At 40.1% G+C, this 21,528-nt stretch overlaps 3 protein-coding genes and 2 non-coding genes across 10 annotated transcripts in view; 4 read left to right on the top strand and 1 right to left on the bottom strand.

Moving 5' to 3' along the window:
• The first annotated feature begins 2 nt into the window (after positions 1-2).
• Positions 3-10,398, top strand: TSR1 (TSR1 ribosome maturation factor). Of its 2 annotated transcripts, XM_010958185.3 has the most exons (15): positions 3-209; positions 397-500; positions 822-1,041; positions 1,161-1,295; positions 1,684-2,108; positions 2,923-3,082; positions 3,516-3,673; positions 3,937-4,133; positions 4,818-4,980; positions 5,332-5,442; positions 6,176-6,308; positions 7,525-7,641; positions 8,053-8,193; positions 8,303-8,377; positions 8,508-10,398. In XM_010958185.3, the coding sequence occupies exons 1-15, from the start codon at positions 113-115 to the stop codon at positions 8,684-8,686; spliced, it is 2,415 nt and encodes an 804-aa protein (XP_010956487.1). In that variant the 5' UTR covers positions 3-112; the 3' UTR covers positions 8,687-10,398. The 2 variants fall into 2 exon arrangements, with proteins under 2 accessions (XP_010956487.1, XP_010956486.1); XM_010958184.3 differs by lacking the exon at positions 3-209 and having other exon boundaries at positions 419-500; positions 822-872.
• Positions 5,586-5,680, top strand: LOC123617823 (small nucleolar RNA SNORD91 family). The gene has a single exon (XR_006726081.1). It is a non-coding gene; the product is annotated as a small nucleolar RNA SNORD91 family (small nucleolar RNA).
• Positions 6,415-6,509, top strand: LOC123617822 (small nucleolar RNA SNORD91 family). The gene has a single exon (XR_006726080.1). It is a non-coding gene; the product is annotated as a small nucleolar RNA SNORD91 family (small nucleolar RNA).
• Positions 9,017-21,119, bottom strand: SRR (serine racemase). Of its 2 annotated transcripts, none has more exons than XM_010958183.3 (9): positions 20,983-21,119; positions 17,795-17,929; positions 13,893-14,064; positions 12,200-12,326; positions 11,899-12,002; positions 10,635-10,754; positions 10,430-10,504; positions 9,567-9,776; positions 9,017-9,232 (listed from the first exon to the last, which is right to left on the bottom strand). In XM_010958183.3, exons 2-9 carry the CDS (start codon positions 17,821-17,823, stop codon positions 9,017-9,019), a joined length of 1,053 nt encoding a protein of 350 aa, XP_010956485.1. In that variant the 5' UTR covers positions 17,824-17,929; positions 20,983-21,119. The 2 variants fall into 2 exon arrangements, with proteins under 2 accessions (XP_010956485.1, XP_010956484.1); XM_010958182.3 differs by having other exon boundaries at positions 20,978-21,115.
• An 18-nt stretch (positions 21,120-21,137) lies between these two features.
• The window catches only part of SMG6 (SMG6 nonsense mediated mRNA decay factor), a 191,306-nt gene continuing 190,915 nt past the window's right edge, over positions 21,138-21,528 (top strand). For 3 of the 4 annotated variants that reach the window (XM_045518983.2, XM_010958186.3, XM_074343231.1), the window contains exon 1: positions 21,138-21,373. In XM_045518983.2, the coding sequence (XP_045374939.1) occupies positions 21,286-21,373 (88 nt within the window). In that variant the 5' untranslated portion in view covers positions 21,138-21,285. The remainder of the gene's footprint in view (positions 21,374-21,528) is intronic. The other variant, XM_045518982.2, reaches the window with a different exon arrangement.

Raw genomic sequence — 21,528 nt, 5'->3', positions numbered from 1 at the left:
GAAGACGCGAGGAGCCCCGCCCCGCCAGGGGAGGACACGCCCCCAAGGAGGGGACCGGAAGCCCTCGGTCCGGCCCGGAAGTAGTGCGGACTTCGTACACGTGAGCAGTAGCATGGCGGCCCATAGCTCCGGCCCGCTCAAGCAGCAGAATAAAGCTCATAAAGGCGGGCGACATCGGGGTCGGGGATCTGCGCAGCGGGATGGCAAGGGTGAGAAGATAGGGTTGGAGGAAGAGGGGCTGTTTAGTCCATATTAACTGCTTTTCTCCATTCCCAGAATGAGCTCCTACCTCGGGCCTGGACCCCGCTCAAAGTCTCTAAGGAGGGTGGAGAGGGGTCCCCTATCTTGATCGTCTACTAGTGCCCTGTGCAAGAGTCGTTCCTAATCTCTTTCCAGGCCGTCTAGCACTGAAAACCCTAAGCAAGAAGGTGAGAAAAGATCTCAGCAGAGTAGACCAGAGGCATCGCGCCAGCCAGCTCAGAAAGCAGAAGAAGGAGGCGGTGAGAGAAACGGGGATTGGGGGATGGTGTGGCTTCACGACCGTTCTAGGCGGGTAATGCCTTGAATTAGAAACTGACCCTGGGAAGGGACCGGGGATGGAGAGTAACCCTAAAGCACATGTCAGGCGTGCAAGCCCAGACTCATGCTAGAGCATTCTTTGTTTTGGCTTGTAGCTCCTGCCTCCTCCCTTGGCATACAGGACACCTTTTACAGGAGAGATGCTGGTTGGAGGGTGGAGGTGGCATCCATACTGCTGGAAATGCAATACTGGAACAGAGTACTGAAACACTGAGATGTTCTCTGATCCTTTCTGCCCTCAGGTTTTGGCAGAGAAGAGACAGCTGGGCAGCAAGGATGGCCCTCCTCACCAGGTACTGGTGGTGCCCCTGCACAACAGGATTTCCCTGCCAAAGGCCTTTCGGCTGCTTCAGGATAGGGACACTGGAACAGTACATTTGAATGAATGGGGAAGCACCCATAGCTTTATGCTGTTATGCCCCCACTTGAAACATCGGTGGTTTTTCACAGCTGCAAGGCCAGGTTAGAGTATACAACAGTACTTTCTATCATTGTGTTTTGAGTATTAGTGATAATATTTTTTTAGTATAATATGCCAGTGTCAACCACCTCTTCTTGCTGACTTTGTCTTCTATTTCCAGGGGATCTGCACACTGTGTTAGACATGGCTAAAGTGGCTGATACTATCCTGTTCCTCCTTGATCCACTAGAAGGCTGGGATAGCACTGGAGATTACTGCCTTTCCTGCCTCTTTGCTCAGGGCCTTCCCACCTATAGTAAGTGAATTGGGAGTATTGGAGACCAAGGAAGAAAGTTAATTAGCATTTATTGTGCACCTATAACTTGCCGAACACTATACCTGACACTTGATACAACTGGGGTTATATTCACCTGATCGTGGATTATAGCTGTATGGCCTAAACTTGGTCCATTATTTACAAGTTACCTGTCAGGGTACTTTTTTATTTCTGGACTGCTCTTTCCCCAAAGAAAGAAGAATGTGAAGTTTGGTTTTACTATGAAATTTCTTTAGGGTAACTGAGTGTTGGGTTTCCCAGTAATCTCTGGGCTCACAACTGAACTGTTAGCTCATTTGTGAACTGCAGAGGGGATTTTAATAGATTGAAGCAACAAGTCATGAAGACTTTTCTCTCTTGTTTACAGCATTAGCTGTCCAGGGGGTTTCCGGGCTCCCACCGAAGAAGCAAATAGATGCCAGAAAGAAGCTAAGTAAAGCAGTGGAGAAACGCTTTCCTGATGACAAACTCCTCCTATTAGACACTCAACAAGAGGCAGCGATGCTGCTCAGGCAGTTGGCTAACCAGAAACAAAGGCATCTTGCCTTTCGAGATCGGCGGGCCTACCTGTTTGCTCACACTGCTGACTTTTTGCCTAGTGAAGAGAATAACTTGGTGGGCACCTTGAAAATCTCAGGCTATGTTCGTGGGCAGGCTCTGAATGTAAATAGTTTGCTGCATATCATTGGACATGGTGATTTCCAGATGAAACAGATAGATGCCCCTGTGGACCCTTTCCCTTTAAATCCTAGAGTGATCAAATCCCAAAAGGACCCAGGCATGGCAATGGAGGTAAGATTTGTATGTATTCTTAAAGACCATGCATTATAGATTCATGTGTAAGATGGCATAGGATGGGAACTAACTTCAGAGAAGTTAGTCTGTTTGCACACCTGGACAATTACACTAGTCCCTGGAGGTAACTCTAGTTTGAAATATAGCAATAGTCAACTCCAAATAAGTTGATATATCATGTACTTATCGAGCACTTTTTAGGTTCCTTGCATAGCAGTTGGCTCTGAGTTTATGGTATATATGCTACCGAAGCAAGCACAGCTGAGATTATAGAGGACACATAGGCTATAGTGTCTTTCCTTAGCTTAATTAGGTCAGAAAAAATGGGAAATAACTGTTAAATAAAGATCAAGAAAGTGTGGTTGAGGTACACACCTGCAGTGGAAGTTGAGAGAGTAGAATAGCAAGCTTCACAGAAAATAGCAGACTCGAGGCAGGTATTGAGAAGGATGAATGTGATTTATGAGTTGAAAAGAGATGAAAGACTATCCTAGCAAATAGAGACAACATGAGCCTAGGCACAGATGGGTCAAAGGGTTTCTTTGAACTCTGACGAAATCAGCTTGATGGGAGTAAGGTTGTAATAAATAGGTAGGCATGGGACCAGATTATGAAAGGCCTCAACAGCCAAGCAGAGGTACAGGCTTAAAATGCTAGGAAATAGAACCATTTGAAAGATTTTGACAAGTTTTGGCTTTCTGTTTCATTCTTCTGTTTGAGGACTATGTTATTTCTGGGTCTTTCTGATTATGTTAGATTTGGTAGATTTTTGGCTAATACTTGATTGACTATCAACTATTTTGGTTTTCAGATTTGTGCTACAGATGCTGTAGCTGATATGGAGGAAGACCTTAAGGTCCTAATGAAGGCAGACCCTGATAGACAAGAATCTTTGCAAACAGAGGTTATCCCAGATCCAATGGAGGGGGAGCAGACCTGGCCCACGGAGGAGGAGCTGAGTGAGGCACATGGTTGGTATTGGCAAACTTGAAATTCATCTGGCCTAGAATTGTGGGTTTTGTCTAGCTGCTCACAGTGAGGACCCTATAGGGTAGCATGGGATGAGGAAGTATTTGGAGGTCTGTCTTCTCTCACCTCCAAAGGCTGTATGTTTGCACTAAGCAAACAGTGGACACAGCTTTGCTCCATTTCTCAAAATTATGTTACTGTTTTCTGATAAACAGATAAATAACTTCTGATTCATTATAAGACTTATTTAGCTGTGTAAGTATTGCTGGTTCTGAGGCAGCTGAATTAAATTTGGAAGTAGTCTGCTCTACTCGTAGTGCCTGACATAGTTCCTGGTGTTGGTAGAAATATCCAGTATCTTTCCTATGTAAGAACATCCACAGTATTAGTGGGAAGGAGGTATATGATTTACTTTATTCATCTGGGCTTTTACAGACTTATTGAAGGAAAGTTCCAAGGTGGTAAAGAAGGTTCCCAAAGGAACATCTAGTTATCAAGCTGAATGGATTTTGGATGAGGATGGTGAAAGTGGTGGGGAAGGCAATGAATATGATGATGTAGAACATGAGGATTTTATGGAAGAGGAATCTCAGGTAAGGAAATGGACTCTTGGGTAACTTCTGGGTACAGCCCCAAATGCAAGGCAGGGTGCGTTCTTGACCTTAAGGGGTATGTGTGGTCAGTTTTTTAGAAATGACTTTTTAGTTGCCGAGAATGAAGACTTTGTTTTATAACTTAGTCTCTATTAGAATTGATATTGATTTGGACTGGGTATCTAGTAAAATTATTTTATTTTTAGCTTAATGGCCTTTAGAGACGTGGGTTTCCTCTGAAATTATAATCTTTCATTCTACAGGATGAGGGTAGTGAAAAGGAAGAAGAGGAGGAATGTGAAACTATGACTACAGGAGAGTCTGTGTGTGATGATCTGTATGATGAGAAAGTGGATGAAGAGGCTGAAGAAAAAATGTTGGAGAAATATAAACAAGAAAGACTGGAAGAGATGTTTCCAGATGAAGTAGATACCCCCCGTGATGTGGCTGCTAGAATTCGGTTAGTCAACAAGTCTAAAATCAGTCAATACATTTTTATTTAAAATTTATGTGGCTCAGAACTATGTCAGTGTGATGTAAAAGAAGAAAAACACATTGTCTTTGCTCCTGAAGGGCTAACATTGTATTTGGGAAGGTAAGACAGACATTCACATTCTAGACTGTGTAGTACAGACTAATAATGTTACAGTACTTTAATGAGGGAGAAATACTGTGGTTAATTAGCAAATGCTTCCTTTGGAGCTAATACGAATTACAGTATATAACATTTGGAGATTTGGGTAGAACAGCAAGAATAAAAGAATAAAGATGTAGATGATCATGTCTGCTTTAAAGATGAGTCTGACTAAAGCCTGAGAGTTTATGTTGGATATTAGAGAGGCAAGGCTTTCATCGAGGACCCTAGGTTAGGTTAGGCTAAAGAGCCACTCCCTGATAGGCACCAGGGAGCCACTGTAGGTACTTATCCTTTGTCAGTAAGAAGCTGGGGTAGCCTTCTGGAATACTTGTTACCAAGCTGTTTCTTGGAGTATGGTCCTGACTTTGGTTGTTAGGTTATTTTGAGAGATAGTGATAGTTCTTTTAAGCTAAAGCCTTAGCCATTTTACAAGTGAGTTGAGTGAAAGGGTTAAGTAGCACCATATACATTTGACTATTAATTTCTTTAAAATCTCCTATTTTCTAGATTTCAGAAATACAGAGGCCTCAAGAGCTTCCGGACATCTCCATGGGATCCTAAGGAAAACCTTCCTCAAGATTATGCTCGGATCTTTCAGTTCCAGAACTTTATTAATACTAGGAGACGCATCTTTAAAGAGATTGAAGAAAAAGAAGTTGAAGGAGCTGAGGTATCTGGCCTTCCTTTGTCCATCCCTGTAATTTGCTTTTGTTTGCCAAGGTGCCCCTTCCTTTACTACTTCTGTTGGCATGAGTTACCTTACTTTGTTTTGTGCTGCCCATAGCTGAATTAGAAGAGCCACTGAATCACTGATAAGGGTGATACTGGGAACAAGGAGCTATCAGAGATGTTAACTGGAAAAGCTTAATCTGGGTAGTTGAGGCATCTGTGAAGGGCAATTTTGAAGGGTGAGGATTGGCTTTATGGTAGTCTGATACTTTTAACATATGTGGTGAAATTCTTCATTGCTATTAAGACCTAAAGGGTACGTACATAATTGTTTTCTCCTTTCTTCTGGCAGGTTGGCTGGTATGTCTCACTTCACGTGTCTGAAGTCCCTGTCTCAGTTGTTGAGCACTTCAAGCGAGGAGCACCCTTGATTGCATTTTGTTTACTACCTCATGAACAGAAGGTGAATGAGTGTCTTGTGGGAAATGCGGAGTTGTGACACTTTCCAACCACTTTTGTCTAGCAGTCTAAAGTTTTAAGTGACTGACGATTTGCTCATTGGGATGTGAAAAGTCTGCCTTTTTGGTAAGGAGTCAGAGAGGATGACAGAGAAGTCAATGATGGTTTTACCCAACATGTCTGAACCTGTCTGATGCATCTCAGTGATGCAATCTCTGTGTGGTTCTGAGACTTCTGTGAGATAAATATGTTTGTCAGGTCAGATTTTAACCAAAGGTTGGCAGCCATGAAAATAAAGAGGGTTTATGCCAAGGTGTAGATCTTTTTTCTCTTGGTGGCCAGCAGTCATGTAGGTTGGGGTGTATGTGAGAGCTTTGGCCTTTGGCCAGTGTGAGTAGGGGTTGAGGCAAGAAGGTTGTTGAATGAGTGGTTTCCAGGCATGAGGTGAGTGACTTGCAGGCTCTGACTTTGTGGCAGCTGTTGAGCTCTTCCATGTTAGACGTGGGAAGGTCAGCTAGTGTAGCAGGTGTGTGAAAGCTCTAAAAACCAGCCTGTTTTCAATTCAAATGCCAGTTGTTTGTGAAGGTAAAAGATGAATCTGTGTCTTGTCACTTATACTCGACCATAAATTAGTTTTGTCATAAAGTGAATCTAATCTGCCAGCTTGGTTTGCCTTCTTCCAGGTTAGGCTATTCTGTTCCTAGATATGAAGTTCTGTTTTTCTGCTTGGTCCCCAGATGTCAGTACTGAATATGGTGGTGAGCCGGCACCCCGGCAACACTGAACCTGTGAAAGCCAAAGAGGAGCTGATATTCCACTGTGGATTCAGGCGCTTCCGAGCGTCACCTTTACTCTCTCAGCACACTGCAGGTAAGTACCATCTTACTGTCATTTAGGGGACTGTGACTTTGAGGGGTGCAGAATGCACCACTTCCAATTCTAGGTCTTTGGGTTAGAGGTATTTTCAGTACTCTGGTTTAGGAGCCAATGATGTTTCCATTCAATATGTCTGAACCTGTCTGAAGCATCCCAGTGATGCAACCTCTATGTGGTGCTGAGGCTTCTCTGCCATGAGTATTTGTTGCAGAGTAGATTTTGAATAGGAGTTGGCAGCTTTATAACAATGGTGTGTCCTAGAACCCTTAGCATCCGATGTGCCAGTGGCAGTGAGGGTGAAAGCTAGGGCTGACCCACATTTGGGTAAAGCAGAGGTATGTAGCTTCTGGGATGTTGGGACTGGATAAGAGTTTGGAAAGTGGAGACCAGGGGCAGTTTTATGATAAAAATGATTATACTCTTACACATTAGGAGAGAGATGTTTTGCAGTAACTCAGGGGCTTCTGAACATTACCTACACACTCAGTTCTCAGCAGTGGCCAAAGGAAGGTGATAAATGGGTGCCCTGGATAATTTCTGTTCTCACCAGCCATGGTGTCTAAATGAGGGATTCATTTCTCTTTCTCTTAAAATATTTTATTTTTCTATAACTTCAAAAGGGGAGAGGTAAAGACAAGATCTAGACAGTTTTCAAGGTCAGGGGTTGGTGAAGTACAGCCTTGGGCCAAATCTGTCCCACTGCTTCCTTTGTTAAATAGTTTTATTAGAACACAGTTGTGCTTTTTAATTGAATTTTTAAAAAATGTATTGTCTGTGACTGTTTTTATGCTAGTGACAGAGTTGAGTAGTTGAGACAGAGACTGGCCACAAAGCCTAAAATATTTACTAGCAGATCCTTTATAGAAAATGTTTGCTCAAGACTAAGAGCTGTTGATTTAGTGCAGTGCTTTTCTGGAAAGCACTGATTTTCAAATGAAGTATGGGTGATGGGTATCAGAACCACCTGGAGAACTTTTTCAAACCCCAAATATGGTTCAGGCTCTAAGATTTTGCCTCCAGTTGAAAAATCACTCTGATACATTTGGGTTGTATCTTTCAGTTGTATTGAGGCCATAAAATATTTGGAGAAACACTACTAGTTGCATTAGGTTTAAGAGTTGTAGTGGTACAGCTTCTGAGAGGCCTCTGGATTGCCTATGGTTTCTCAAAATATTTTTTGGTTTTTCTTTTTTAACCTTTATTATGGCAGCGGATAAACATAAATTTCAGAGATTCCTTACTGCTGACATGGCCCTTGTGGTGACAGTCTATGCCCCAATCACTTTTCCTCCTGCATCTGTGCTGCTTTTCAAACAGAACAGCAATGGTAAGTTGAGTTCACAGAAGTGAACAGGACTGCAGGTCCTTAATAAGTTTAACTGTTTCTGTATTGAGTTTGAGAACCAAACGGTACAAAAAAAGGTAATGATGGTTTTCAAAATATCTCAATCTTAGCCTCACAGTGGTTTTAAGGCAGGGATGACAAATGGGGTTTTATCTTGCTTGCAAACCTTAGCTAATTGTTAGAGGGTGCTCAGAGTGCTACATTTAGGGTAGGTCCTGGGGACAAGTTCAGCTCGAATATCATTTAGTGATCTTTGCCATGGACCCAGGAGGGCAACATAGTATATTCCTACTTTCAGGTTTCCCTAAAATCTTGCATAGGTCTTTAAATAGACTGGACAATAAATGAAGGCTTTGACCTATAGACTCCTGCTTCTCTGCCTTTCCCCCTTAGGAATGCACAGCCTCATTGCCACAGGCCATCTATTGTCAGTGGACCCAGACAGAATGGTTATCAAGAGAGTTGTTCTGAGTGGCCATCCTTTCAAAATTTTTACTAAGATGGCAGTAGTGCGTTACATGTTCTTCAACAGAGGTAGGTGTGAAGGATGGGATCCGATTGCCTTTGTGGGGTGAAGAAAGGTTTGGGTTTATATCTTGTGGGTAAGTGTTTCATCTTGGTCCTCTGTGTGTTTCATTCTAAGAGGATGTGCTGTGGTTTAAACCGGTGGAATTGAGAACAAAGTGGGGCCGCAGGGGACACATAAAGGAGCCTTTAGGTAAGAGAATTGGGATTTGAGACCTTGTCTAGATTTCCCCAATGCTACTAAATAACTACTTGGGTTAGAAGACCACTGCCTTTAAAATTTTCTATTTTAATTTGACCAACTTGCTCTATTTTCTTTCTAGGTACTCATGGCCACATGAAGTGCAGTTTTGATGGAAAGTTAAAATCTCAGGACACAGTACTGATGAACCTCTATAAACGAGTTTTCCCCAAATGGACTTATGATCCATATGTACCAGAACCGGTACCTTGGGTGAAAGATGAGATTTCTTCAACAGTGCCTGAAGTAGACATGGAATAATGGATTCAGTCTCATTGCTAGTAGTTAGCACTTTAGGGATGAGAGCCTGTAGGCTGCAATTGGGCAGTCTGTTTTCTACTTTGGCCTAGAGGTCTCCTGCTCCTTTTTACAGAAGGCTTTTCTGGGCCTTGACAAGTTGTCTTAGTTAAGTATGGATTTTTTTCTGTTGCTACTCAGTCCAAAAAAACTATTAAAATCTTATTGAAATATCCATTCTCTATTACGATTTTGAAAGCTGTGTAAAAGGGGAAGATGGGAAGTTGATGTTGACCAGGAAAGAAAAATTTCAAGTATCTAGACACTGAATCCCTTCTCTTCCTTTTGCACAAATTAAACAGAAACAAATTGATAAGGAACTGGCCTGTCAGCCTGCTTCACCCAAGTTAGGGAGGTTAAATCTACGTTTCCACCACTGAGCACAATACAAATATTCTTTACTTCTGGGGAAACTGTTTGAAAACGCTGAGACAGCACAGCAGCCACTCCAACACCAGCTGTAGGTTCAATAAGCAATTTCATCCTCTCCCACACCAGCTGGGTTGCATACTGTTGGTATAGAATGGAGTAAGAATTAGTGAAATGGGAGATGAGGAAAGAGCCTAGTTGGTTGGCCTTTACAGTTAAAGGCAAGATGGGGATATATGCCCAATCTGAATTTTCCTGTTGCTCTATGTTTATGCTTGCCAGTGAAGGACGGGGCTTATTTTTCATTTGAACTCTGTTTCTACTGTCTTGATATGTCTAGTGTAACCCTCCCATATGTTATGAAATCACCTAGTCAGGTCCCCAGTGGGTAGAGATGCTGCTTAACTACAGGAGGATTTTTTGCCTAAGAAGTTACTCCACTCTTTTATTATTTCCTTTCCTCTTGGAGCCTCACCTTAATTTCATCCTCCGTAACGGTGAAGACGTCATCCACGAGGTCCTTTATAATAGGCCAGGTGTTTGAGCCAATGCTCGATTTGACACCATCTGCTATGGTTTCTGGAGGATAGGGATTGGGGGTCAACTCCCTTTTCAGTTTGGACTGGTAGCAGTCATCTGCATTCAAGGGTTCAGCAGCATATACCTTCACATTAGGTCTTAGAGCCTAGGAACAAGAATAGTAGATATTTTACAGCTAGTTACAGCATTTTGCCTGCATGCTTGCAGTAAAATAGGCAGTACAGTTAACACATTTCTGCCCAACTAAGAAAGAACCTTTCTTTTAACCCATGTACTGGCCTTCAGTTGCCTAGATCACAGCTGGGTCTGCTGGTAACGAAAAGAGTAGCCCCTGACTTGGACAGTGGTTGGTGAGATGGAATTCAAGGAAGGGACTGTAAGGGTGCCACTGATTGTAACTGCTTTTGTGCTGTATAGTTGTCACGTCACTAAGAAAAGGGTAGTGAGGCAGAAAAGGGCCTTGCATCTCAAATGCCAAGGGATGATGGGAAGGAATGGCAATTAGGGGGAATGTTAAGCACGTATTCACAATGTACTATGATGTAAAATAAACTATGTATAAAATAGATAAGTAAGTTTATACTGTATAGCACAGGGAACTATATTTGATATCTTGTAGCTTATGGTGAAAACGAATATGAGAATGAATATATACGTATGACTGACACATTGTGCTGTACACCAGAAATTGACACAACATTGTAAACTGACTATACTTCAATTTAAAAAAAGTAAAAATAAATAAAATGAACTCTTCTGTGCCCTAACTGGGGAGTCCTCTAGTAGCTGTTTTCTCACCTTCACTGTAATTGCTATTCCAGCAACCATTCCTCCTCCTCCGACAGGTACCACCACTGCATCTACCAAGGGAACCTTCAGTAAAAAGAATAAAGTATAAATAGGTCTATTAATAACCAGCTTTATGTGCACATATAAAATAATAGGTTCTACAGCTAAGCATCAGCATTACCAGTAGTTAAACAAGAACTAACAAAGCTTTTACCTGGTTCAGCACTTCCATGGCAATTGTCCCTTGCCCAGCTATCACTGCAGGCTCCTGGTTAGGATGTACCATGATTCCTTCTGTTTCTTCCATAATTCTTTTTGTAACATTTTCTCTGGACTGAAAGTACATTAATTTAGCTTAAGAGTTTCCAACACATTAGATTCAGTCACTTAACACTTTAATGACCACTTATTTTTTCAGACTTTTTTTTTTGGCACGGGTTATATTTGAACAAAACAGTTCCTGCACTTAGTGGAGTTATGTTCTAATATGGTGGGGCAGCGTGGAATTTAAGTAAATATGCCTAAATGCTTTGGAGAAAAATGATTAAAAATCATTATAGGGTGCTGAGGAAGGGCCTCTGGTAAAGTGACATTTTAAGAGATTTGAACAAGTCCTGCAGATCTCCAGAATATTACAGGGAGAGAGTAATATCAAGTGCAAAGACCACAAAGTAGGAGTGCTTGGCCTTTCTGAGAAACTGCTAAGTGTGGTTGGTGTGGAGTGTTTAAGGGAGAGTAGTAGTAGGAGATGGAAGTCGGAAAGATGGTAATGAGCCAGTTCATCTGGGCCACAAATGACTGCAGTTGGTTTCCATTGTGTATGAGATGGGAAACCATTGGAGGATTTTGAGCTGACAAGAGACAAGTTCTAACTTACTAAATGGATAGCTCTGGTTGCTCTTTTGGAAACATTAGTGGGGCAAGGGTGGAAGCAGAGACCAGTTAGGAGGCTACTGAATCTAGATAAGGACTGGTTTTGGTCGGAATCACGGTGATGGTAGAGGCTGTTAGAAGTAGTTAGATTATGGAAGTATTTTGAAAGTAGGTCTAAGATTTGGATGAGGTGTATGAGAGTTACTAAAGATGACTCCATTTTTTTAGGGTAACTAGAAGGATAAAAGTTGCCATTTATTCAGACAGGGAAGGCTGGAAGTGGAACAGTGTTAAGATCAGGAGTTTGGTTTTTACATGTAGTAAGTTTGAAATGCCTTTTAATACGTCCAGGTAGGGATATACAAGTCTGGGTTAAGAGCAAAGTTTAGGGCTGGAGTTACAGAGTGCAGGTGATATTTTAAACTATGAGACTAATGAGATCATCGGAGTGAGTGTAAAAAGAAAAAAGGCTGGGCATGCTCACATTCATAGCTGAAGAGGAAACAACAAGGAAGACAGAGGCAGCAGCCAGGAAAGCAGGAAGAGAAGTTTCATTTGACAATGAAAACTGTTAAGGTGGTGCTGAATGATGCTCTCTTCCTTACCTCATCACTCGGCTCACTGTACACTATAGAGGCTCCATAGGCTTGTATTGCCAATTTTTTACAGTTGGGAGCTGTTTCAGGCACTACAATATAAGCAGGAATCCCTGGGAGGGAGAAACATGTTAAATGAGTACAAATCAGGAGAATTTAGGATAGAAACTTCTGTTTAGTTTGCCTGTAATCAGTTAGGGACTTGGAAGTTTACTTCCCACAGCTATCACCAATCTCAGTGAAAGTTAAGGATATTTTTCCACTCCTCTCTGATGATCCTGCCCAGTACCCTGAGAAACTAGTCAAGTACCTTCCAATTTTGCAGCATAGGAGAGAGCCTGGCCATGGTTTCCACTGCTGTGAGTAACAACAGCTTTAGGCTTCTCTTCTGAAGTGGCAGAAGCCAAGCATCTGACTGCATTAAGGGCACCACGAATCTGGAAGAGAGGGATGATGAATTAATACATTTGATTTAAAAGTTTCTTTTAAAATAACCCAGGAGGTTTTTCTAGATTTTTCTCTTCCTAACACTGCACATTCAGTCCATCACTAAATCTTACTGATTTTATCTCCTAAATATCTCATGTCTGTCTTCTTTGCCACTACCTTGGTGAGATCTCATGTCTCAGCTTGGAGTTATCAAACCTCAACTAATCCTGCTTCACTGATCATTCTCATCTAACATTTCCAGTAGATTATGAAAGCGATCTTTTAAAAACAAATGTTCTCTTTTTCATTGACTGCCTATTTGTGTAAGACAAGTACAAATTCCTTACAAGTTGCAGCCTTTCTAAACACATCTACTACCTCTGTCACTGTTGTACCCATTCTGAATTGCTTCTAGTTTCCTTCCTACCAGGTTGGCTCACACCTCTGTATCTCCACATGCTGTTACCTCTACCTGTAGTTCTTTTCCCCTTCTCCCTGATCTGGCTAAAAGTACTCATCCTATGGGGGTGGGGGTATAGCTCAGTGGTAGAGTGCATGCTTAGCATGCATGAGGTCCTGGGTCCAATCCCCAGTACCTCCATAAAAAAAAAAGAAAAAAAAGTACTCATTCTATTAAACTTGGATCAAACATCACGTTGTTCAACTTCCTTGCTCTCCCAGGCAAAATAGGTATTTCATTCTCTGTTCTTCCATGGCACTTTGTATTTCTCTTAAGACACTTCTCATCAACCTATTCGTTGACCAGCCTGTCTTCCCCTGCAAATATGGATACAGGGCAAGGTCTACTGTAGCTACATCTAGTATAGTTAGTGAAAACAAGTGCTTGATGTGTGATGGATGAAGAATAAACCATGGCAGAAGCAAAGGGCAGAAGAGAATGGAGATGCTTTCGTTTTGTTTAAAATAAAAGCTCTTAGTTAACAGGTGTGGAAAAAGGTAGATTCCTAATGTCTTAAAACTACCATTTAATATGTACTAATATCTGTTAGGCACAGTGCAAAATGCAGCTTTCAGATTTTTATCTGAATGCATCTTACAGCTCAACTAACAGTCAGAAAATTTTAGTAATAAATCAATCAAGAAATCTATATGCATAGGAAAGGCACTAACATATTTTGTAGAAAAAGATCTTGTTCTATGAGGGCTTAGCTAGGTTTAGATCTTTTATACCTGTAGGGTATAAATGAATAGCAAAGTGATACAAAGTGAATACTTAAACTTGGCTATATGCAGGGTGATCACACTGTCCAGGTTGATGTCTGTTGTCTTGGTTTTATCACTAGAAGTTCCCCCTTTCATGCTCAAACATGTCCCAGTTTGGACAGTAAATTATATGATCACCTCAAATATAAGAAATTTTGAGATTGTGTAAAAGTGGCTCGTCAATGCCATGATGCTATGTAACCAGAACTTGAGCAAAGGAAAATTTCTACAACTCTTTCTTTAGCTATAAAAAGATATTAACTTCATAGGGTGATCAGGAAGATCAAATAAATTTATATGCGAAAGGGGTTTGAAAAGATACAAGATACAGTATCAGAAGGTATTATTACCTTAAAAGATCCAGTTTTCTGGAAGAGTTCACATTTGAAGAAAAGATTGCGCCCTGTTACTTGATTCAAAATGGAGCTTGTTAGCACTGGTGTGAGGTGGATAAAATCTCGAATGTTGATATGAGCTTTTTCAACATCAGCAAAGGAGATGCAGTACTGGGTACACATGGTTCTGAAATCCAGGAATAAGAAAGGGGTCAAAGCAAGCCTGACACAACATGTTTAATGACAAGATTTTGAAAATGCATAACACAGGCCCATGCAATATACACCACCAAGACTAAACTATAATGTAAACTGTGGACTTTGGTGGTAATGATGTGTCAATGTAGGTTCAACTGCAACAAATGTACCATTCTGGTGGGGAATTTTAATAATGGGGGAAGCTATGCATGTGCGGGGCGGGCTGAGGGTATATGGCAAATCTATGTACCTTCCTATCAAATTTTGCTGTGAACCTTAAATTGCTCCAAAAAAAAACCCCAAAACCTTAAAAAAAGCATAACATAGGGAAAACCTGGGGCCTGTGGTGCTAATGTGGGAAACCTCTTCATTATTGGGGCTCCAGAATTATGTTCATTTTCTATGTTTCCTTCTGTTTTTTCAATATACATATACAACAGTTAAAAATCAAACCAAAGATAACATATTATTTACTCCTATTCAATTTGTCTGTTTCCTCAGTTTTTACAATTATAATTTTCAATAACTGCATTGTTTCTATTTTTCAGTATTTTTATTATTATTAAACTTCTAAAAATGAAGTTTCTCTATTTTTCCCTACTAACAATCAAAAGCAAGGCATGCTCAATAGGAAAACAATTTAATCTGCTTCTTCAAAGTCAGTTGCTACCTAAACTCTAATGTTTTTCAAGCCCACATATACATATGCATACAAAACTTTCTTGATAGGTTTCATAACTTGCTTTTTTCAGACAATATTTTTATACTGTATGAAACTTTGCTTATCAAAATATATTTATGACTTTTAAAATGACTATTACTAGAACTTCTTTTTACAAAAATTGAGTTTTACATAGCTCTATTGTAGAACATTTAGATTCCGCCCCCCCCCCTTTTTTTTGGTATAATAATGACGTAATGAACAGCCTTGTTGCAAAATCTTTATTTCCATTTAGGCTTTGGGTAGATTCCACCAAAAGGCATTTTGCATTAAGAGGCATTTGATAACCCACTGTCAAGCTGATTCCTGGAAGAGTTGTAGATAGTATCAATTTACACTACCAACAATAGTTTCTAAGGAATGTCCATTTTCCTTCCCTTTACTGTATAATTTTTACGTCAATTTAATGAAATATGTCTAATGATTTACATTTCTTTAATTACTAGTGACTAAACTTTTTTTGAATGTTTGAATTCACATTTTTGTGAATCTTTAACACACTGTTTACTGACTGAATCATCTTTTTCCTTTGAAATGCCATATTTAGAAAAAATTAAATTTCTATTAATGCTTGGAGCTTTTCTGGATTTTGTATTTTCTTCCATTAATCACACTGCCAATTCCTTTTCCAGTTGTTTATTTTATTAATATGTTCTTCCCTGATAACTTTCAAAAATTGGCTTTTTCTCACACACCAATTCTTCCAAATGAACTTTAGAAATCCTTTAACAAGGTTGCCAGAAATTCCACTGTAAAATGTGCAAATGAATTGGGGCCATAATTGACAATTTATTTTTGTTGTTTTGATAAGGCATTTTTAAATTAGATTTTAAAATTGCTTACTGATGACGTATATGAAAGCTAGTAATTTTTGTGTATGTCATGTAATAGGATACTTTAGATTATCTTGTTAGATCTAACAGTTTTATAGTTTACTCTCTAAACAATCACACTATCTGCAAATAATTTGTCTTTACCTTATAAAATACCTCTGGTAACTTTTTCAATGACTTCACAGTTACTGGTTTATATGGATTTGCCACCTCCTCCTGAATTAATTTCACTAATTTATTTTTTTGGCAAAACCAACTTATTTAAAATTCATTGGTATAAATTTGTATGTATTAGTGTTTCTAAGTGTTTTCATCTGTGGTATTCAGTCATTCATTCAATCAACAAATATTGAGTAACTTCTATGTGTCAAGATACTGTTTGGTCTGGGGATAGAGTATTAGAAAAATAGATTTGCCCCTACTCTCTTAAAGCTTCCAATGTATTGGAGAGGTGTCTAGTAAATAATCCAATTAAATATGTATTTACAGATATTGATGTGTTAACTTAGGGAAGTGTGTTATGATAGGATATTATAAAGGGAGTGAAGATTACAGAGAAGTGATTATTTTTTGGTGAATTAATTAGTGTTTTTTGTTTTGTTTTGTTTCATTTTTTTAAGAAGTAAAATTTAAGTTAGGACCTATAAGATGAATGGGCAGAGTAGTGGGGAAAATGTTTCAGGCAGAGGGAATGATAATAATGTGTTGAAGTCTTTAAGGATAAAAAGAGCTTCGCATTTTCCAGGAACTGAAAGAAGGCCAATGAATCTGAAGATAGTGATCAATGGGAAATGTGATAAGAGATAGAAAGTGAAGTTAGCAGAGTCTAAACCATAAGGGACCATGACTCATGAAATTTTTCTTCAGAGCAACACAATGCCATTGGAGAATTCTGAGCAGGTAAGTGACATGCTGTAATGTATATTTTCAGAAAACCAGTCTGGTTACATTGTGATGAATGAAAAGGAAAGGGTGGAATCAGGGAATCTAGTTATGAAGTATTATAGTTGTCCACTGAAAGACAACAGGGGCTTGGACGGTGAAAGTGGAGGTAGAAAAAAATAATCATTCAAGATACATTTTGGAAAAAATAAACCTGAAAAATGGGTGAAGCACTTGAATAGACATTTCTCCAAAAAAGATACACAAATGGCCAACAAGCACATGAAAAGATGGTAAAGATCACTAATCATTAGAGAAATGCAAATCAAAACCACAATGAGATACCACCTTATGCCTATTAGGATGGCTACTATTAAAAAAAAAAACCCAAACCAGAAAATAATAGGTGTTGGCAGGATGTGGAAAAACTGAAGTCCTTGTGCACTGTTGGTAGAAATGTAAAATGGTGCACCTGCCATGGAAAACAGTATTGTAGTTCCTCAAAAAATTAAACAATTACCATATGATCCAGCAATTCCACTTCTGGGTATATATCCAAAAGAATTCAATGAGGGTCTCAAAGACATTTGTATGCCTATGTTCATAGCATTATTCACAATAGCCAAGGGTGGAAGCAACCCAAGTACCCACTGACAGATGAATGGATAAACAAAATATGGCATATATATAAAATGAAATATTATTTGGCCTTGAAAAGGAAACTCTCACACATGCTACAATAAGGATGAATCTTGGGGATATTAAGCTAATTGAAATAAGCCAGTCACAAAAGACAAATAATGTATGGTTAAACTTATGTGAGGTACCCAGACCAAATTCACAGAAATTAGAATGGTAGTTGTAAGAGGCTATGAGGAGAGGGGGGATGGGAAGTTGTTGTTTAATGGGTATAGTTTCAGTTTTACAAGATGAAGAGTTCTGGAGATTGGTTGTACAACAATGTGAATGTACTTAACACTACTTAACTGTACACTTAAAAATGGTTATGATGGTATATTTCATGTTACACGTATTTTATCACAATTAAAAAAAATGCACACACACACAGATACATTTTGGAGATTATAATTAGTTAGGCCTTTTGGCTCCAAGTGATAGAACCCAGTTTGAACTGGCTTGGACACAAGATGGAGGTGGTGAGATTTATTGGCTCATAGAATCCAAGAAGAGTTGAACCATGGGCAGGGCAGGAATATGGAGCATCAGGAACAACTCGAACCAAGGACTTTGAGATTTTCCAGAACTTTTTCATTGTTTCTCACCTCTGCTGCTTTCCGCATGTTGACTTCATTCTTTTTCATTGCAGACCAGCTGGTTCCACATGGCAGGACACATGGCTGCTGACAGCTCCTGTGTTTTACATTTTATGGCTTCCACATTTCCACTTTTCTTTTTTCCTTAGTTTCAGTTAAAAAAAATTCTGGGTAAAGGCTCTGATTGGCCCATCTTGGCCCAAGACAAGTGGCCAAGGATGTGAGGTCATTTAAGATAATACTATGCGATAGAAGTATTTATAGAAACATGAAAAAAAAACAATGATTTCTATAACAATATCAAATATGTACATTTAAAACACATACATACATAGAACAATACTACATATTATTCAAAGATACACATATATCCAAGGACATATATCAAACACATTAGAGTGGCTACCAAAACGGGAGGGAAGGAACATGTGTGGGAATTAGACTGAAGGAAAAAAAGATAAAATGAGAAAGGCCCCGTTGATGAAAATGTCAACCAAACAGTATGACTGCCTCAAATCTCTGCATCTGAGGGAAAAATAGGAGAAAATGAAGGGAGTAATAGAGCAAAGAAAGATAAAAGGGAAACAGAAAAGGAGAAAGTACTTTTGAGTGAGAGGGGCAGTTTTCAAGAGAAAAGGAAGAGGAAAATGTTGAGGTCATGAGTTCCACAGATGCTCACTACAGATAGAAGAGACATATCCTGATATTGGTTGAATGTGGGGCATGAGGGAGAGGGAGGTGTCAAGGATAGCTCCTGGTTTTGACTTAGATGGTGGTATAATTTACTGAGATATGACTAAGAAACAAATATATTTTAGGGGAAAATCAGAGATTTCATGAGATAAGTTTGCATTACCTATGAGCTATCTGATAGGATGTATTCTAAATTTAAAAAATTTTTTGCCAGAAATGTGTCTATTTTAATGCCTATTTTATTTCTAAAGTATGAGAGCTTCAATTTATCAAGTGCTGTTCTTTTTCCCTTTTCTGATTTTATCTTTATTTCTTCCTTCTATTTTCCTTTTATATTTTCTACCCATGTTGAATATTTAGCTTTTTAATTTTCTTTTAAAATTAATAATAAAAGTACTTAAGGCTACATTTTCCTGAGTACTGCTTTAATAACATACCCTAAGTTTTGTCATGCAATAGTTTCATTAATCTTAATTTCTAAAGAACCTATGATCTTAGTTTTATTTTTTTGACCTGTGAGTTATTTAAAATTGGTGTTTTAAAAAAAATCTCCAAGTGGTAGAATTTTAAAATTTGTGGTTATTTATTTCTAATTTTACTACTTTGTGCTCAGCAAACATGTCCTGTACAATTTCTGTTTTAAAAATTGAATTTCTCCCTCCCTCATTATCCAAATTTGCTTTGTTGTTTTTTGGGTTACTCACGTAATATGTAACCAAATCTCTACTTTAAGAATTTAAAACATTACAGAAATATAGAGATCCTTCACTCTCCACCATTAAATCTACTCTCTTCCACAAAGATAATCTTTTTTAAAGTTTGGTATGTATTCTTCCACATTTGTTGATGTCTCTATATAGAAATTTATACATGCGATAGTTTTGCTGCACTCAGAACCATACTATGTTGTTCTGCAATGCACTTAAAAAAATTAACTTCTTGAATATATCAGCACATATTTTAATTCTTTACACTCGGCTTTCATTGTGATACACGTCTAAATACGGTTGGGTTTTCATTTATTTTTACCTGGTATTTCATGAACCTTTTAAATATGAGGGTTGAATTTAAGTCTTACATTCAAATTTTCTATCAACTTAGTAAATTTTCTATTATTTCTTTGATTATTGCTCCTCCTCAGTTAGTTCTGTTATCACCTCCTGGAGCTCATACTTGATTATTTAGTTTTCTGGATCCATTCTCCATGTCTTCCACTTTTATCTCTTACAGTTTTTAATCTATTATATTTTCCCTCTAAGTTCTGGTGAATTTTCTTGAGCTGGTTTAATTTTTGGCGTATCTCATCTGCAGTTCACTGACACTGTTTTAGTAATTTGGCAATGGTGTTTTTCCTAAGAAAGTTTTGTTCAGGTTATTTTTCCATCTTTAAAAAAAAAATTGGGGGTAGGGAATAGCTAGGTGGTAGAGCGTGTGCTTAGCATGCACGAGGTTCTGGGTTCAATCCCCAGTACCTCCACTAAAAAAAAAAAAAACTTAATTACCCTCCCAAAACAAAAAAACAAAAAGTAAAACTAAACTGAACTAATTAATTAAAAACATGATGCAATGTCCTCTCCAATTTCACTATGAAAATGAATTAGTTTAAAACATTTTTCTCCTCTTTCATAACTTAAAGACTGCCATTTGCTCTGACCACTCAAAGCACTCCCTTTCTTTTGATATGTATTGACTTTCTCCATCTGCTCTGGAGGTGAAGTGTCTGTCACATATGGGAATTGAATGAGTTAATGAGTTCTGTCAGAGATTGTTTCAATCTTTTAGGCCTATCTAAGGAATAACTGGAAGCTATTCTTTGATGGTGCTGAGGTTCAACTGACCTTGCTGGACTGGGAAGGTGCAAGAGGTATGGGGAAGCAGCGTTGCAAGGGGACAGGGTTTGACCACAGGTCTGAACAGGGGCTCATGAACAAATAGGTAAAGTACCAATTTTCAGATCCAGTTACATTTTAAAGATATGGGGGAAAAAAATCAACCTGAGTCCAGGAAGTCAAATAATTTTTCCAAGAATCCACAGTGAAATTCCCAAACCGATTTATAACACCTCCTAATTTATTTCCACACAACCCACTCCCTCAGCAAGAGCCACCTATACTGGATTAAAAAAAAAAAGTCAGGTTTGGGATGTAGATTGCCATACAGGAAAATACTCTGAATGTCTAGTATTTATTGACTGTCACCCTGGGCAATTTGCTACCGTTCTGAGATTGTTTTCATAGCTTAAAAAAAGAAAAGAAAAGAAAGTGGGGATAGTAATAACTACTCTTGCAAGATCTTTAAGGTTCCAAAGTAAAGGCCTGGGGCACTAGTTATGGCCTGCGGGGGGAGAGCCTGGCCTAAGACCGGGCTGTGGGGTGGCTTCATCACTCCGAGCCTCAGGCAGCACCGGTGTGCTCGATGGCCACCACGGCAACAAGAGCAGCCACAGCCGCGAACGCCCTCCTGGCCTGCCTGGCCTGGCTCGGCCAGGCCTCACCTCACCTCACCTCCCGGGCGCCGCGCCTCCAACACCAGCCTCAGAACACCTTCCCGACCACACCTCTGCGCACGCGCGGCACCCGCCTGCCCCGCCCAGGCTCGCGGCCCGGCTCTTCCCCGCGGGAGCGACCGAACGTGCGTTCGAACGGCACTTTTCCTCCCAGTGCGGCCACCGTCGTTTGGGGAGGAGAGTGGGAGGGGCGGGGAAAAGGGTGGGAGGTGGGTGAGCGCGCGCGCCGCCTGTCCGTCGTGGTTTCCTGGCTGCGCGCGGCGCTGGCGGAGTAGCTGCAGCTGTAGCAGCAGCCGCGAAGATGGCGGAGGGGTTGGAGCGTGTCCGGATCTCCGCGTCGGAGCTGCGAGGGATCCTGGCCACTCTGACTCCGCAGGCCGGGAGCAGAGGTGAGTCGCGCCGCCCAGCTCCTGGGCTGGGCCTGCCCGCCCCGCCTCCCTCTCCTCCTTTGCCTCCTCCCCGCTCAGTTCGCAGCTCTGCTGAGCCCCCGCCCCTTCCCCCAACAGTGGGGGCGGGGGCCGAGGGCGGTCCCTCCTCGCCCTAC

The sequence above is a fragment of the Camelus bactrianus genome, chromosome 16 (genome assembly GCF_048773025.1).
Source record: "Camelus bactrianus isolate YW-2024 breed Bactrian camel chromosome 16, ASM4877302v1, whole genome shotgun sequence".
NCBI classification, from domain to species: domain Eukaryota; kingdom Metazoa; phylum Chordata; class Mammalia; order Artiodactyla; family Camelidae; genus Camelus; species Camelus bactrianus.
The sequence above is the reverse complement of the archived record's forward strand: the minus strand, read 5'-3'. Positions and strand labels throughout refer to the sequence as shown.